Source organism: Coregonus clupeaformis, chromosome 20, assembly GCF_020615455.1.
Source record: "Coregonus clupeaformis isolate EN_2021a chromosome 20, ASM2061545v1, whole genome shotgun sequence".
Lineage (NCBI taxonomy): Eukaryota > Metazoa > Chordata > Actinopteri > Salmoniformes > Salmonidae > Coregonus > Coregonus clupeaformis.
The window spans coordinates 52,660,549-52,675,546 of record NC_059211.1 but is presented as its reverse complement, the minus strand read 5'-3'; the positions used below and the strand labels follow the sequence as shown (position 1 = coordinate 52,675,546).

Sequence of the window (14,998 nt, the reverse complement as noted above, 5' to 3'; positions counted from 1 at the left end):
AATTATCAGTCTATAATTTTAATGGTAGGATTATTTGAACAGTGAGAGACAGAATAACAATCAACAAATCCCGAAAAACGCATGTCAGAAATGTTATAAATTGATTTGCATTTTAATGAGGGAAGTAAGTATTTGACCCCCTCTCAATCAGAAAGATTTCTGGCTCCCAGGTGTCTTTTATACAAGTAACGAGCTGAGATTAGGAGCACACTCTTAAAGGGAGTGCTCCTAATCTCAGTTTGTTACCTGTATAAAAGACACCTGTCAACAGAAGCAATCAATCAATCAGATTCCAAACTCTCCACCATGGCCAAGACCAAAGAGCTCTCCAAGGATGTCAGGGACAAGATTGTAGACCTACACAAGGCTGGAATGGGCTACAAGACCATCACCAAGCAGCTTGGTGAGAAGGTGACAACAGTTGATGCGATTATTCGCAAATGGAAGAAACACAAAAGTACTGTCAATCTCCCTCGTCCTGGGGCTCCATGCAAGATCTCACCTCGTGGAGTTGCAATGATCATGAGAACGGTGAGGAATCAGCCCAGAACTACACGGGAGGATCTTGTCAATGATCTCAAGGCAGCTGGGACCATAGTCACCAAGAAAACAATTGGTAACACACCACGCCGTGAAGAACTGAAGTCCCCCTGCTCAAGAACGCACATATACATGCCCGTCTGAAGTTTGCCAATGAACTTCTGAATGATTCAGAGGAGAACTGGGTGAAAGTGTTGTGGTCAGATGAGACCAAAATGGAGCTCTTTGGCATCAACTCAACTCGCCATGTTTGGAGGAGGAGGAATGCTGCCTATGACCCCAAGAACACCATCCCCACCGTCAAACATGGAGGTGGAAACATTATGCTTTGGGGGTGTTTTTCTGCTAAGGGGACAGGACAACTTCACCGCATCAAAGGGACGATGGACGATGCCATGTACCGTCAAATCTTGGGTGAGAACCTCCTTCCCTCAGCCAGGGCATTGAAAATGGGTCGTGGATGGGTATTCCAGCATGACAATGACCCAAAACACACGGTCAAGGCAACAAAGGAGTGGCTCAAGAAGAAGCCCATTAAGGTCCTGGAGTGGCCTAGCCAGTCTCCAGACCTTAATCCCATAGAAAATCTGTGGAGGGAGCTGAAGGTTCGAGTTGCCAAACGTCAGCCTCGAAACCTTAATGACTTGGAGAAGATCTGCAAAGAGGAGTGGGACAAAATCCCTCCTGAGATGTGTGCAAACCTGGTGGCCAACTACAAGAAACGTCTGACCTCTGTGATTGCCAACACGGGTTTTACCACCAAGGACTAAGTCATGTTTTGCAGAAGGGTCAAATACTTATTTCTCTCATTAAAATGCTAATCAATTTATAACATTTTTGACATGCGTTTTTCTGGATTATTTTGTTGTTATTCTGTCTCTCACTGTTCAAATAAACCTACCATTAAAATTATAGACTAATAATTTCTTTGTCAGTGGGCAAACGTACAAAATCAGCAGGGGATCAAATACTTTTTCCCTCACTGTAATAAAATAGAGCCCACCGAGGCATCCCCTGTCTCTGTTGTTGGGTGTCTGTGAAAAGCGCTGACCAATAAACTGTATAAACTGTATATATGAATAGACAAAACCATTGATCACGTGACACCATTCATTCCTATGTGAAGACTCAATTGCGCATTGAAGCCAAATAAAGTTGGTTACGATGGCATCTCATGGAGACATAACATGCGCAGTTTGAGCTACTCCAGGAAGTGACGTTGCATGCTAGCTCAGTGCTGCCCCCCTCAGTGCATACTAGCTCACTGCTAAATGACGTAAATGTAATTGAGTAACTCAAGTTGAAGGCCGGCCGGGATACTGCGGGCTGCCATTAGCAACTAAATTATCCTTTAACTTTTTTTTTTTTATCGGTTCAAGGACATATAGTGCCTTCAGAAAGTATTCACACCCCTTTACTTTTTCCCCAAAAAAAATTTTAACAAGTGGGATTAAAATTGATTTTAGTGTTATTTTTTTTATCTACACAAAATACTCTGTCAGTGGAAGATAAATTCCAACATTTGAAAAATAAAACACTAATACATGCATATCTTGATTAGATAAGTATTCAACCCCCTGAGTCAATACATGTTAGAATCAACTTTGGCAGCGATTACAATTGGTATTCTTTCTGGGTAAATCTCGAAGAGCTTTCTACACCTGGATTGTGCAACATTTTCATATTATTCTTTTCAAAATTCTTCAAGATCTGTAAAATTGGTTGTTGATAATTGCTAAACAACAACTTTCAGGTCTTGCCATAGATTTTCAAGCAGGTTTAGGTCGAAATTGTAACTCGGCCACTCAAGAACATTCACTGTCTTCTTGTTAAGCAACTCCAGTGTATATTTGGCCTTGTGTTTTAGGTTACTGTCCTGCTGAAATGTGAATTAATCTCCCAGTGTCTGGTGGAAAGCAGACTGAACCAGGTTTCCCTCTAGGATTTTGCATGTGCTTAGCTCCATTCCGTTTTTCTTTTTATCCTGAAAAACGCCCCAGTCCTTAACAATTACAAGCATACCCATAACATGATTCAGCAATCACTATGCTTGAAAATATGGAGAGTGGTACTCAGTAATGTGGTATGGATTTGCCCCAAACATAACACTTTGATTTCAGGACAAAAAGTAAATTACTTTGCCACATTTTTTGCTGTATTACATTAGTTCCTTGTTGCAAACAGGATGCATGTTTAGGAATATGTGTATTATGTACAGGCTTCCTTCTTTTCACTCTGTCAATTAGGTTAGTATTGTGGAGTAACTACAATGTTGTTTATCCAGCCTAAGTTTTCTCCTATCACAGCCATTGTAACTGTTTTAAAGTCACCATTGGCCTCATGGGGAAATCCCTGAGCGGTTTCCTTCCTCTCCAGCAACTGAGTTAGGAAGGACGCCTGTATCTTTGTAGTGACGGGGAGTATTGATACACCATCCAAAGTGAAATTAATAACTTCATCATGCTCAAATGGGTATTCGATGTCTGCTTTTTTATTGTTCTTTATTTTTATTCTACCAATAGGTGCCTTTCTTTCCAAGGCATTGGAAAACCTCCCTGGTCTTTGTGGTTGAATCTGTGTTTGAAATTCACTGCTCGACTGAAGGACCTTAAAGATAATTGCATGTGTGGGATACAGAGATGAGCTAGTCATTCAAAAATAATATTAAAGGCCTCCCGAGTGGTGCAGCGGTCTAAGGCCCCAGGTTCGATCCCAGGCTGTGTCACAGCCGGCCGTGACCGGGAGACCCATGAGGCGGCGCACAATTGGCCCAGCGTCGTTGGGGAAGGGTTTGGCCGGCCGGGATTTCCTTGTCCCATCACGCTTTAGCAACTCCTTGTGGTGGGGCCGGGTGCCTGCAAGCTGACTTCGGTCGCCAGCTAGACGGTGTTTCCTCCGACACATTGGTGCGGCTGGCTTCCGGGTTAAGCAAGCAGTGTTTCAAGAAGCATTGCGGCTTGGCAGGGTCATGTTTCGGAGGATGCATACTCTCGACCTCTGCCTCTCCCGAGTCGCAGCGATGGGACAAGACTGTAACTACCAATTGGATATCACAAAAGTGGGGAGAAAAAGGAGTAAAAAGTACAAAAATAAATAATATTAAACATTATTATTGGACACCGAGTGAATCCATGCAAATTATTATGTTACTTGTTAAGTTCATTTTTACTCCTGAATTTATTTAAGGCTTGCCATAACAAAGGGGTTGAATACTTATTGACTCAAGATATTTCAGCTTTTGATTTTTTATTAATTTGAAAAACATCATTCCATTTTGACATTATGGGGTAATGTGTGTAGGTCAGTGACAAAACAATCTCAATTTATTCCATTTTAAAATCAGGCTGTAACAACAAAATGTGTAAATGGTCAAGGGGTGTGAATACTTTCTGGTGTATTAGAATAAATTATTGGTACCATTATTGTCTTTACATTCTTTTATTTTTTACACAAAGATTGACCACAAAGGTTGCAATTTTTCCATTCACTATAATGGGGGGATCCTGTTTTCTGCTAACAATGCCTGCAGTACCGCGGTCGGCCTTCAACTTCCGTGGCTTCAATGAGAGGGGGCAGTCGTTCTCCCCTGGTACTGACAGACTGACTGCTATATGTAACACCTCTTCAGTTGCCACCCACCTTCTCTTTCACTTCACCCCATCTCTCATGCAATACGACTCCAGCAGTATTTACATATCCCCTGCCATGAAGTATTCTTGGGTCGGCTTGGTGGGAGAACAGTGAGGAGAGATATGCACAATACCCATGTGGGCGACAAGACCAGGCCCAGTAGATATAAATGTTTCTGAAGCTATAAAGAGAATTGATTAACATACACAGCCAAATGTCTTATAGATAAATAACCCATTATAGATACGTTTTAAAGGAGAACATTTTATTTTCTGCTTATCCACTTCCATATATTTTCATAAACTGTCGTCAATTCTTCATAAACTGTTGCTGTGTGCACATATACCCACATAGATACTGCATTTATCATTGTTTACAGTATGTCTCATCTGGGGTTTTGAAAATACCGTGACACCCTGCCTGCATATATATATGAATTAAACACTCTGCGACAACCTACTGACATGGCCAGACATAAAATGCTACAGGGGAAAACCTAATATATTGTTATTTCGTCAGGAAAATACAGCTGTATCATGATATGAACCCAAAGAAGATGGAACTTTGTATTGGGGAATGTGAATATCTGCCAACATTGCGGTTATTTTAGTGAACTTGATATCCCCAAAGTGACTGTACGTACGTACGTATGTTCATACCCCAACCAAAAGCCATGGAAGCCATGAATTACAGGCAACATCCGCACGAGCTGCCGCTTTCAAGGAGCAGGACTCTAACCCGGACGCTTATAAGAAATCCCGCCATGCCCTCCGACGAGTCATCAAACAGGCAAAGAGTCAATATAGGACTAAGATTGAATCGTACTACACCAGCTCCGACGCTCGTCGGATGTGGCAGGGCTTGCAAACTATTACAGACTACAAAGGGAAGCACAGCCACGAGCTGCCCAGTGACACAAGCCTACCAGACGAGCTAAATCACTTCTATGCTCGCATCGAGGCAAGCAACACTGAAGCATGCATGAGAGCATCAGCTGTTCCGGATGACTATGTGATCACGCTCTCCGTAGCCGATGTGAGTAAGACTTTTAAGCAGGTCAACATTCACAAGGCCGCAGGGCCAGACGGATTACCAGGACGTGAACTCCGAGCATGCGCTGACCAACTGGCAAGTGTCTTCACTGACATTTTCAACATGTCCCTGACTGAGTCTGTAATACCAACATGTTTCAAGCAGACCACCATAGTCCCTGTGCCCAAGAACACTAAGATAATCTGCCTAAATGACTACCAACCCATATCACTCACGTATGTAGCCATGAAGTGCTTTGAAAGGCTGGTCATGGCTCACATCAACACCATTATCCCAGAAACCCTAGACCCACTCCAATTTGCATACTGCCCCAACAGATCCACATATGATGCAATCTCTATTGCACTCCACACTGCCCTTTCCCACCTGGACAAGAGGAACACCTATGTGAGAATGCTATTCATTGACTACAGCTCAGCATTCAACACCATAGTGACCTCAAAGCTCATCACTAAGCTAAGGACCCTGGGACTAAACACCTCGCACTGCAACTGGATCCTGGACTTCCTGACGGGCCGCCCCCAGGTGGTAAGGGTAGATAACAACACATCTGCCACACTGATCCTCAACATGGGGGCCCCTCAGGGGTGCGTGCTCAGTCCCCTCCTGTACTCCCTTTTCACCCATGACTGCATGGCCAGGCACGACTCCAACACCATCATTAAGTTTGCCGACGACACAACAGTGATGGCCCCATCCTGTCACGTCACTTCCCGTTGAACGCGAAATGAGGAAGAGTTGCTAGCTTCTACCACGACAAAGCCCAAAGCCAGTGGGAGTACAGTTGTCGAGGACAGTGGTGTCTCTCTATCACATGTGAGCCTGGAAGGGAAGAGAGAGCCAAGCCTATGGGTTCGTAGCTTCAACCCCGCAGCACACACACACACACCTATTGATTAATGGACTGCTGAATGTATATTTTTTTATCTTGCTTTGTTTGCTCTTTTCAGTATTATGTCTATCCTGATAAGCTACACAGGAAAGGGTTGAAAATAGCCCATATTAATACAGTGTCTTGCAAAAGTATTCACCCCCCTTGGCGTTTTTAAATGGATTTTTATTTGGATTTCATGTAATGGACATACACAAAATAGTCAAAATTGGTGAAGTGAAATGAAAAAAATCACTTGTTTCAAAAGATTCAAAGAAATTAATAATGGAAAAGTGGTGCGTGAATATGTATTCACCCCCTTTGCTATGAAGCCCCTAAATAAGATCTGGTGCAACCAATTACCTTCAGAAGTCACATAATTAGTTAAATAAAGTCCACCTGTGTGCAATCTAAGTGTCACATGATCTGTCATACACCTGTTCTGAAAGGCCCCAGAGTCTGCAACACCGCTAACCAAGGGGCACCACCAAGCAAGCGGCTTCATGAACACCAATGAGCTCTCCAAACAGGTCAGGGACAAAGTTGTGGAGAAGTACAGATCAGGGTTGGGTTATAAAAAAATATCAGAAACTTTGAACATCCCACGGAGCACCTTTAAATCCATTATTGGAGTATCTGTCCATAGGACCACTTTAAGCCGTACACTTCACAGAGCTGGGCTTTAAGGAAGAGTGGCCAGAAAAAAGCCATTGCATATGGAAGAAGGTACTCTGGTCAGATGAGACTTAAATTGAGCTTTTTGGCCATCAAGGAAAAATGCAATGTCTGGCGCAAACCCAACACCTTTCATCACCCCGAGAACACCACCCACCACAGTGAAGCATGGTGGTGGTGCAGGCATCATGCTGCTGGGATGTTTTTCATCAGCAGGGACTGGGAAATTTAAGGAATGATGGATGGCGCTAAATACAGGGACATTCTTGAGGAAAACCAGTTTCAGTCTTCCAGAGATTTGAGACTGGGACGGAGGTTCGCCTTCGAGCAGGACAATGACCCTAAGCATACTGCTAAAGCAACACTCAAGTGGTTTAAGGGGAAACACTTAAATGTCATGGAATGGCCTAGTCAAAGCCCAGACCTCAATCCAATTGAGAATCTGTGGGATGACTTAAAGATTGCTGTACACCAGCCGAACCCCTCCAACTTGAAGATTGGGCAAAAATCCCAGTGGCTAGATGTGCCAAGCTTATAGAGATGAGATACCCCAAGAGACCTGCAGCTGTAATTGCTGCAAAAGGTGGCTCTACAATGTATTGACTTTGGGGGGGTGAATAGTTATGCACGCTCAAGTTTTTTTGTCTTATTTCTTGTTTTGCATCTTCAAAGTGGTAGGCATGTTGTGTAAATCAAATGACACAACCCCCTCGAAAAAAATCCATTTTAATTCCAGGTTGTAAGGCAACAAATAGGAAAAATGCCAAGTGGGGTGAAAACTTTGGCAAGCCACTGTATATGTAGCCTTAGAAATAAGGTTCATGAAATCAATAACTTGCTAACATCAGATAACATTCATATATTAGCCATTTCTGAGATTCACTTAGATAATTCATTTGATGATATAGCAGTAGCAATACAAGAATATAACATATGTAGAAGAGACAGAAATGCTTATGGGGGAGGTGTTGCTGTATATATTCAGAGCCATATCACTGTAATGCTTTGAGAATATTTTATGTAAACTGTTATTGAAGTGTTGTGGTTGCAGGTTCACTTGCCACATCTAAAGCCTTTTCTTTTGGGGTGTTGCTATAGGCCACCAAGTGCGAACAGTCAGTATCTAAATAATATGTGTGAAATGCTTGATAGTGTATGTGATGTAAACAGAGGGCTACTTTCTTGGGGACCTGAATATTGAGTGGTTTTCATCAAGCTGTCCGCTCAAGAGGAAGATTCTCACTGTAACCAGTGCCTGTAATCTGGTTCAGGTTATTAATCAACCTACCAGGGTGTTTAAAAACACTACAGGATCAAGATCATCCACATGTATTGATCACATTTTTACTAATACTGTAGAACTTTGTTCTAAAGCTGTATCCGAACCCATTAGATGCAGTGATCACAATATAGTGGCTATATCCAGGAAAGCCAAAGTTCCAACAGCTGGTCCTAAAATAGTGAATAAGAGATCATACAAATGATTTTGCTGTGAATCATATGTGGATGATGTAAAAAATATTTGTTGGTCTGATGTGATTAATAAGGAGCATCCAGACGCTGCACTTGATACATTTAAGAAATTGCTTCTTCCAATTATTGATAAACATGCACCTGTTAGGAAACGGACTGTTAGAACTGTTAAGGCTCCATGGATTGATGAGGAATTGAGAAACTGTATGGTTGAAAGAGATGGGGCAAAAGGAGTGGCTAATAAGTCTGGCTGCACATCTGACTGGTTGACTTACTGCAAATTGAGAACTTATGTGACTAAACTCAACAAAAAGAAGAAGGAACTGTATTATGAAGCCAAGATCAATTATATAAAGAATGATGGAAAAAAAAACTTGAGTTCTTTACATGAAATTATGGGCAGAAAGACAAATTCAACTCCGTCTTTCATCGAATCAGATGGCTTATTCAACACAAAACCATTTGATGTTGCCAATTATTTTAATGATTACTTCATTGGCAAAGTGGGCAAACTTAGGCAGGAAATGCCAACAATGAACAGTGAGCCATCGTATTCATGCATAAAAAAATCATAATAATGAAAGAAAAGCATTGCAAGTTTGAATTTTGTAAAGTTAGTGTGGGAGAGGTGGAAGAATTATTGTAATCGATCAAACTTGACAACTTAGATGGAAAGCTACTGAGGATGGTAGCTGACTCTATAGCCTCTCTTATATGTCATATCTTTAATCTGAGCCTAGAGGAAAGTATTTGTCCTCAGGCCTGGAAGAAAGCCAAAGTAATTCCGCTACCCAAGAATGGTAAAGCGGCCTTTTACTGGTTCGTCGGAAGTCGGAAGTTTACATACACCTTAGCCAAATACATTTATACTCAGTATTTCACAATTCCTGACATTTAATCCTAGTAAAAATTCCCTGTCTTAGGTCAGTTAGGATCACCACTTTATTTTAAGAATGTGAAATGTCAGAATAATAGTAGGGAGAATGATTTATTTCAGCTTTTATTTCTTTCATCACATTCCCAGTGGGTCAGAAGTTTACACACACTCAATTAGTATTTGGTAGCATTGCCTTTCAATTGTTTAACTTGGGTCAAACGTTTCGGGTAGCCTTCCACAAGCTTCCCACAATAAATTGGGTGAATCCATTCCTCCTGACAGAGCTGGTGTAACTGAGTCAGGTTTGTAGGTCTCCTTGCTCGCACACACTTTTTCAGTTCTGCCCACACATTTTCTATAGGATTGAGGTCAGGGCTTTGTGATGCATTTTGCCACAACTTTGGACATATGCTTGGGGTCATTGTCCATTTGGAAGACCCATTTGCGACCAAGCTTTAACTTCCTGACTGATGTCTTGAGATGTTGCTTCAATATATCCACATAATTTTCCTTCCTCATGATGCCATCTATTTTGTGAAGTGCACCAGTCCCTCATGCAGCAAAGCACCCGCACAGCATGATGCTGCCACCCCCGTGCTTCACGTTGGGATGGTTTTCTTCAGCTTGCAAGCGTCCCCCTTTTCCTCCAAACATAACGATGGTCATTATGGCCAAACAGTTCTATTTTTGTTTAATCAGACCAGAGGATTTTTCTCCAAAAAGTAAGATCTTTGCCCCATGTGCAGTTGCAAACCGTAGTCTGGCTTTTTTATGGCAGTTTTGGAGCAGTGGCCTCTTCCTTGCTGAGCGGCCTTTCAGGTTATGTCGATATAGGACTCGTTTTACTGTGGATATAAATAATTTTGTACCTTTACCTCCAGCATCTTCACAAGGTCCTTTGCTGTTGTTCTGGGATTGATTTGCACTTTTCAACCAAAGTACGTTCATCTCTAGGAGACAGAACGCGTCTCCTTCCTGAGTGGTATGACGGCTGCGTGGTCCCATGGTGTTTATACTTGCATACTATTGTTTGTACAGATGAATGTGGTACCTTCATGCGTTTGGAAATTGCTCCCAAGGATGAACCCGACTTGTGGAGGTCTACAATATTTTTTCTGAGGTCTTTGCTGATTTCTTTTGATTTTCCCATGATGTCAAGCAAAGACGCACTGAGTTTGAAGGTAGGCCTTGAAATACATCCACAGGTACACCTCCAATTGACTCAAATGATGTCAATTAGCCTATCAGAATATTCTAAAGCCATGACATCATTTTCTGGAATTTTCCAAGAGCTGTACTGTTAGATTTCAGTGCAGCCTTTGATATTATTGACCATAACCTGTGCTTTTCAACCTCTGCCATATTGTGGATTCAGAGCTATCTATCTAATAGAACTCAAAGGGTTTCTCTAATGTCAAACATGTAAAGTGTGTTGTACCACAGGGCAGCTCTCTAGGCCCTCTACTCTTTTCTATTTTTACCATTGACCTGCCACCGGCATTAAACAAAGCATGTGTGTCCATGTATGCTTATGATTCAACCACATACGCATCAGCAACCACAGCTAATGAAGTCACTGAAACCCTTAACAAAGAGTTGCAGTCTGTTTTGGAATGGGTGGCCACTAATAAACTGGTCCTGAACATCCCTAAAACTAAGAGCATTGTATTTGGTACAAATCATTTCCTAAGTTCTAGACCTCAGCTGAATCTGGTAATGAATGGTTTGGCTGTTGAACAAGTTGAGGAGAGTAAATTACTTGGCGTTACCTTAGATTGTAAACTATCATGGTCAAAACATACAGATTCAATGGTTGTAAAGATGGGGAGAGGTCTGTCCGTAATAAAGAGATGCTCTGCTTTTTTGACAACACACTCCAAAAAGCAAGTTCTGCAGGGCCTAGTTTTGTCTAATCTTGATTATTGTCCAGTCGTGTGGTCCAGTGCTGCAACGAAAGACCTAGCTAAGCTGCAGCTGGCCCAAAACAGAGCGGCACGTCTTGCTCTTCATTGTAATCAAAGGGCTGATATAAATACTATGCATGCCAGTCTCTCTTGGCTAAGAGTTGAGGAGAGACTGACTGCATCAGTTCTTATTTTTATAAGAAACATTAATGTGTTGAAAATCCCAAATTGTTTGTATAGTCAACTTACACACAGCTCTGACACACACACACACACACTTACCCCACCAGACATGCCAACAGGGGTCTTTTCACAGTCCCCAAATCCAGAACAAATTCAAGAAAGCGTATAGTATTTATAGAGCCATTATTGCATGGAACTCTGTTCCATCTCATATTGCTCAAATAAACAGCAAACCAAAAAAAACAGATAAAGCAACACCTCATGGCACAACGCCTCTCCACTATTTGACCTAGACAGTTTGTGTGTATGTATTGATATGTAGACTACGTGTGCCTTTTAAAAATGTTTATGTAGTTCTGTCCTTGAGCTGTTCTTGTTAATTAATGTTCTGTATTATGTCATGTTTCATGTTTTATGTGGACTCCAGGAAGAGTAGCTGCTGCTTTTGCAACAGTTAATGGCAATCCTAATAAAATACCAAATACTAAAACAGTGGTAGGTCTGATCACCAACAACGACGAGACAGCCTATAGGGAGGTCAGAGACTTGGCCGTGTGGTGCCAGGATAACAACCTCTCCCTCAATGTGATCAAGACAACGGAGATGATTGTGGACTACAGGAAAAAAAAGAGGACTGAGCATGCCCCCATTCTCATCGACGGGGCTGTAGTGGAACAGGTTGAGAGCTTCAAAGTCCTTGGTGTCCACATCATCAACAAACTAACATGGTTCAAGCATACCACGACAGTCGTGAAGAGGGCACGACAAAACCTATTCCCCCTCAGGAGACTGAAAAGATTTGGCATGGGTCCTCAGATCCTCAAAAAGTTATACAGCTGCACCATCGAGAGCATCCTGACTGGTTGCTTCACTGCCTGGTATTGCAACTGCTCGGCCTCCGACCGCAAGGCACTACAGAGGGTAGTGCGTACGGCCCAGTACATCACTGGGGCCAAGCTTCCTGCCATCCAGGACCTCTATACCAGGCGGTGTCAGAGGAAAGCTCTAGAAATTGTCAAAGACTCCAGCCACCCTAGTCATAGACAAGTGGTACCGCCAAGTCTAGGTCCAAAAGGCTTCTTAACAGCTTCTACCCCTAAGCCATAAGACTCCTGAACAGCTAAACATGGCTACCCGGACTATTTGCATTGTCCCCCCCTCTTTTACGCTGCTGCTACTCTGTTTATTATCTATGCATAGTCACTTTAACTCTACCCACATGTACATATTACCTCGACTAACCGGTGCCCCCACACATTGACTCTGTACCGTTACCCCCTGAATATAGTTTCCCTACTGTTATTTTATTTTACTGCTGCTCTTTAATTATTTGTTATTTTTATATTTTTACTTATCTATTTTTTTCTTAAAACTGCATTGTTGGTTAAGGGCTTGTAAGCATTTCACTGTTGTATTCGGCACATGTGGCAAATAAAATTGTATTCACTCACACATACTTACACTGACATCCCTACACACACACTCACACACACATACTGACGCCCCACACACACACATTCACATACTCATTTACAAAGGACAAAGTAAGCATTTTACTGTTAGTCAACACCTGTTGTTTACGAAGCAATGTGACAAATATAATTTTATTTGATCGTAGTGCAGATAGTGTTCCCAGAACTGCAAAGTGTATGGCCATACTAAGTGCATTTCCTGAAGAAAAGAAACAGTCTGGAAGTTTATCCTCATTGTGTTTGTCTGTGTTTTGCAGGTCCTTCCCTTACTGGCTGAACTATATCTTGTCCATCATGTACTGCAGTGAGAACAACCACATAGGTTCATACCTGGAGGAAACGAGAAGCTGCTCTTGCCCCTACGAACACCCGTCCTGCCAGGGCGTCATCCCCTGCACCATGGGCGAGGGCTCCTTCTGCGCCTCCTGCTCCTACGACAACCGCTCCCGCTGTGCCACCTGCAATCCTGGGTACATGCTCAGCCAGGGGGTCTGCCGCAACGAGGTGCCGGACTCCACAGACCACTACATAGGCTTTGAGATGGACATGCAGGACCTGGAGCTGAGATACCTGCTGCAGAAGAAAGACACCCGTATTGGCATCCATGGGATCTTCGTCAGCAACGATGTCCGGCTCAACAACTGGTTTGACCCGTCGTGGAGGAAGAGGATGCTGCTGACACTCAAGAGCAACAAGTACAAGTCCAACCACGTCCACATGCTCCTCGGGATGACCCTGCAGATCTGCCTTACTAAGAACAGCACCCTGGAGCCAGTGCTGTCTGTCTACATCAACCCCTTTGGGGGCAGTCACTCTGAGAGCTGGATCATGCCCATACACCAGAACAGCTACCCCGACTGGGAGAGGACTAAACTAGACATTCCCCTGGACTGCTACAACTGGACGTTGACTTTGGGCAACAAGTGGAAAACATTTTTTGAGACTGTCCACTTCTACTTGCGGAGCCGGATCAGTGCTCCGTCGCCCCTAGGGAACGCCTCATTCTACTACGAACCTTTAGAGTTCCTGGAGCCTGGTAAGAACCTGGGCTACATGAAAATAAACAGCATCCAGGTGTTTGGCTACAGTATGCACTTTGACCCGGAAGCGATCCAGGACCTGATTCTGCAGCTGGACTACCCGTACACTCAGGGATCGCAGGACTCAGCCCTGCTTCAGTTGCTGGAGATCAGGGACCGGGTCAACAGACTGTCCCCTCCTGGACCTCAGCTCCTGGACCTCTTTTCCTGCCTGCTGCGCCACCGCCTGAAATTATCCACCACAGATGTTGTCCGAATACAGGCAGCATTGCAGGTTTTCTCTGCAAAACAGCCGAACTCCATGGAATACGAAACAACCAAATTATGTAGCTAATAAGGGGCCGGAGTCCAACTACACAGATGCTTGTGCTGCTATCACACTGACCTGATTACAGTTAAGAGCAATTTTGTAAGGCACTGAGGGACATTTTTTGTTGTTGTTATGATGTTGAGCTCTGTTCATCGGGATTAATGTAAAATTATATATTGTGTCATAGAAACATAAGGGGGCTTATTCTTACATGATAAGAATAAGAAACAGAGTTGATTTCTGACCGTGATGGAAATAAATATCATCACTGATATGTTGCCCATAGATTGCACAGATCTCAATAATCACTTAAAATGTGAAACCTTTGCTGATAATTAAGTGTTATCTCAACAGTGTGTTTGGTTTGACACCAGCATGGCTTTACTTAAGTCCTTCACTTTGTTATTGAACACACCTTTTTTTTATTCTCACACTCTGCTGTTGAATCCCACTCCACCTCATGTGTCCAGAGCAAAATGAGACGCTAAGGAAATCAAATGTTCCTTGTTTTAAGTTTAAATTCCCACACAGGCTTTTCTATTTCACATATTTGTAAAATTAGAGTTGTACAATACTTCAGACATGCAGAAATAAAACATGATAAACGCAATGGCTAGTATGTTTGTTACTTTTATTTTTTATAATGCAGTCGTTTGTGAACAGTTATGAAACAGTGTCTATATGATGTATGAAAACATTCTGAATTTGCTCATTCACTAAATAAAAATCATTTTTATGTGCCGTCTGTAAATAGTTTAGATGTCTATTTTTATCAGAGAACCTATGTATGATAAATATATTTATATTTGATCTTTGGTTAATTAATCTAGATTATATCATATTTGATGCAACTGGCACAAAAAGAGACACACTAAAATAAAGTTATTTCCAGATCCTGTCAATTAACACCAATTCACAAAATGACAGGGATATAAATGGAAGTGTGTCAGTTAAGATTATATTTCAATAT

General features: G+C 42.4%; 1 protein-coding gene across 1 annotated transcript in view; it reads left to right on the top strand.

The window, feature by feature from the left end:
- LOC121533932 (BMP/retinoic acid-inducible neural-specific protein 3) overlaps nucleotides 1-14,766 on the top strand; it is a 51,102-nt gene extending 36,336 nt beyond the window's left edge. The window contains exon 8 of the mRNA XM_041840297.2: nucleotides 12,936-14,766. Coding sequence (XP_041696231.2) covers nucleotides 12,936-14,052 — 1,117 coding nt within the window. The 3' untranslated portion in view covers nucleotides 14,053-14,766. The remainder of the gene's footprint in view (nucleotides 1-12,935) is intronic.
- The last annotated feature ends 232 nt before the right edge of the window (nucleotides 14,767-14,998 follow it).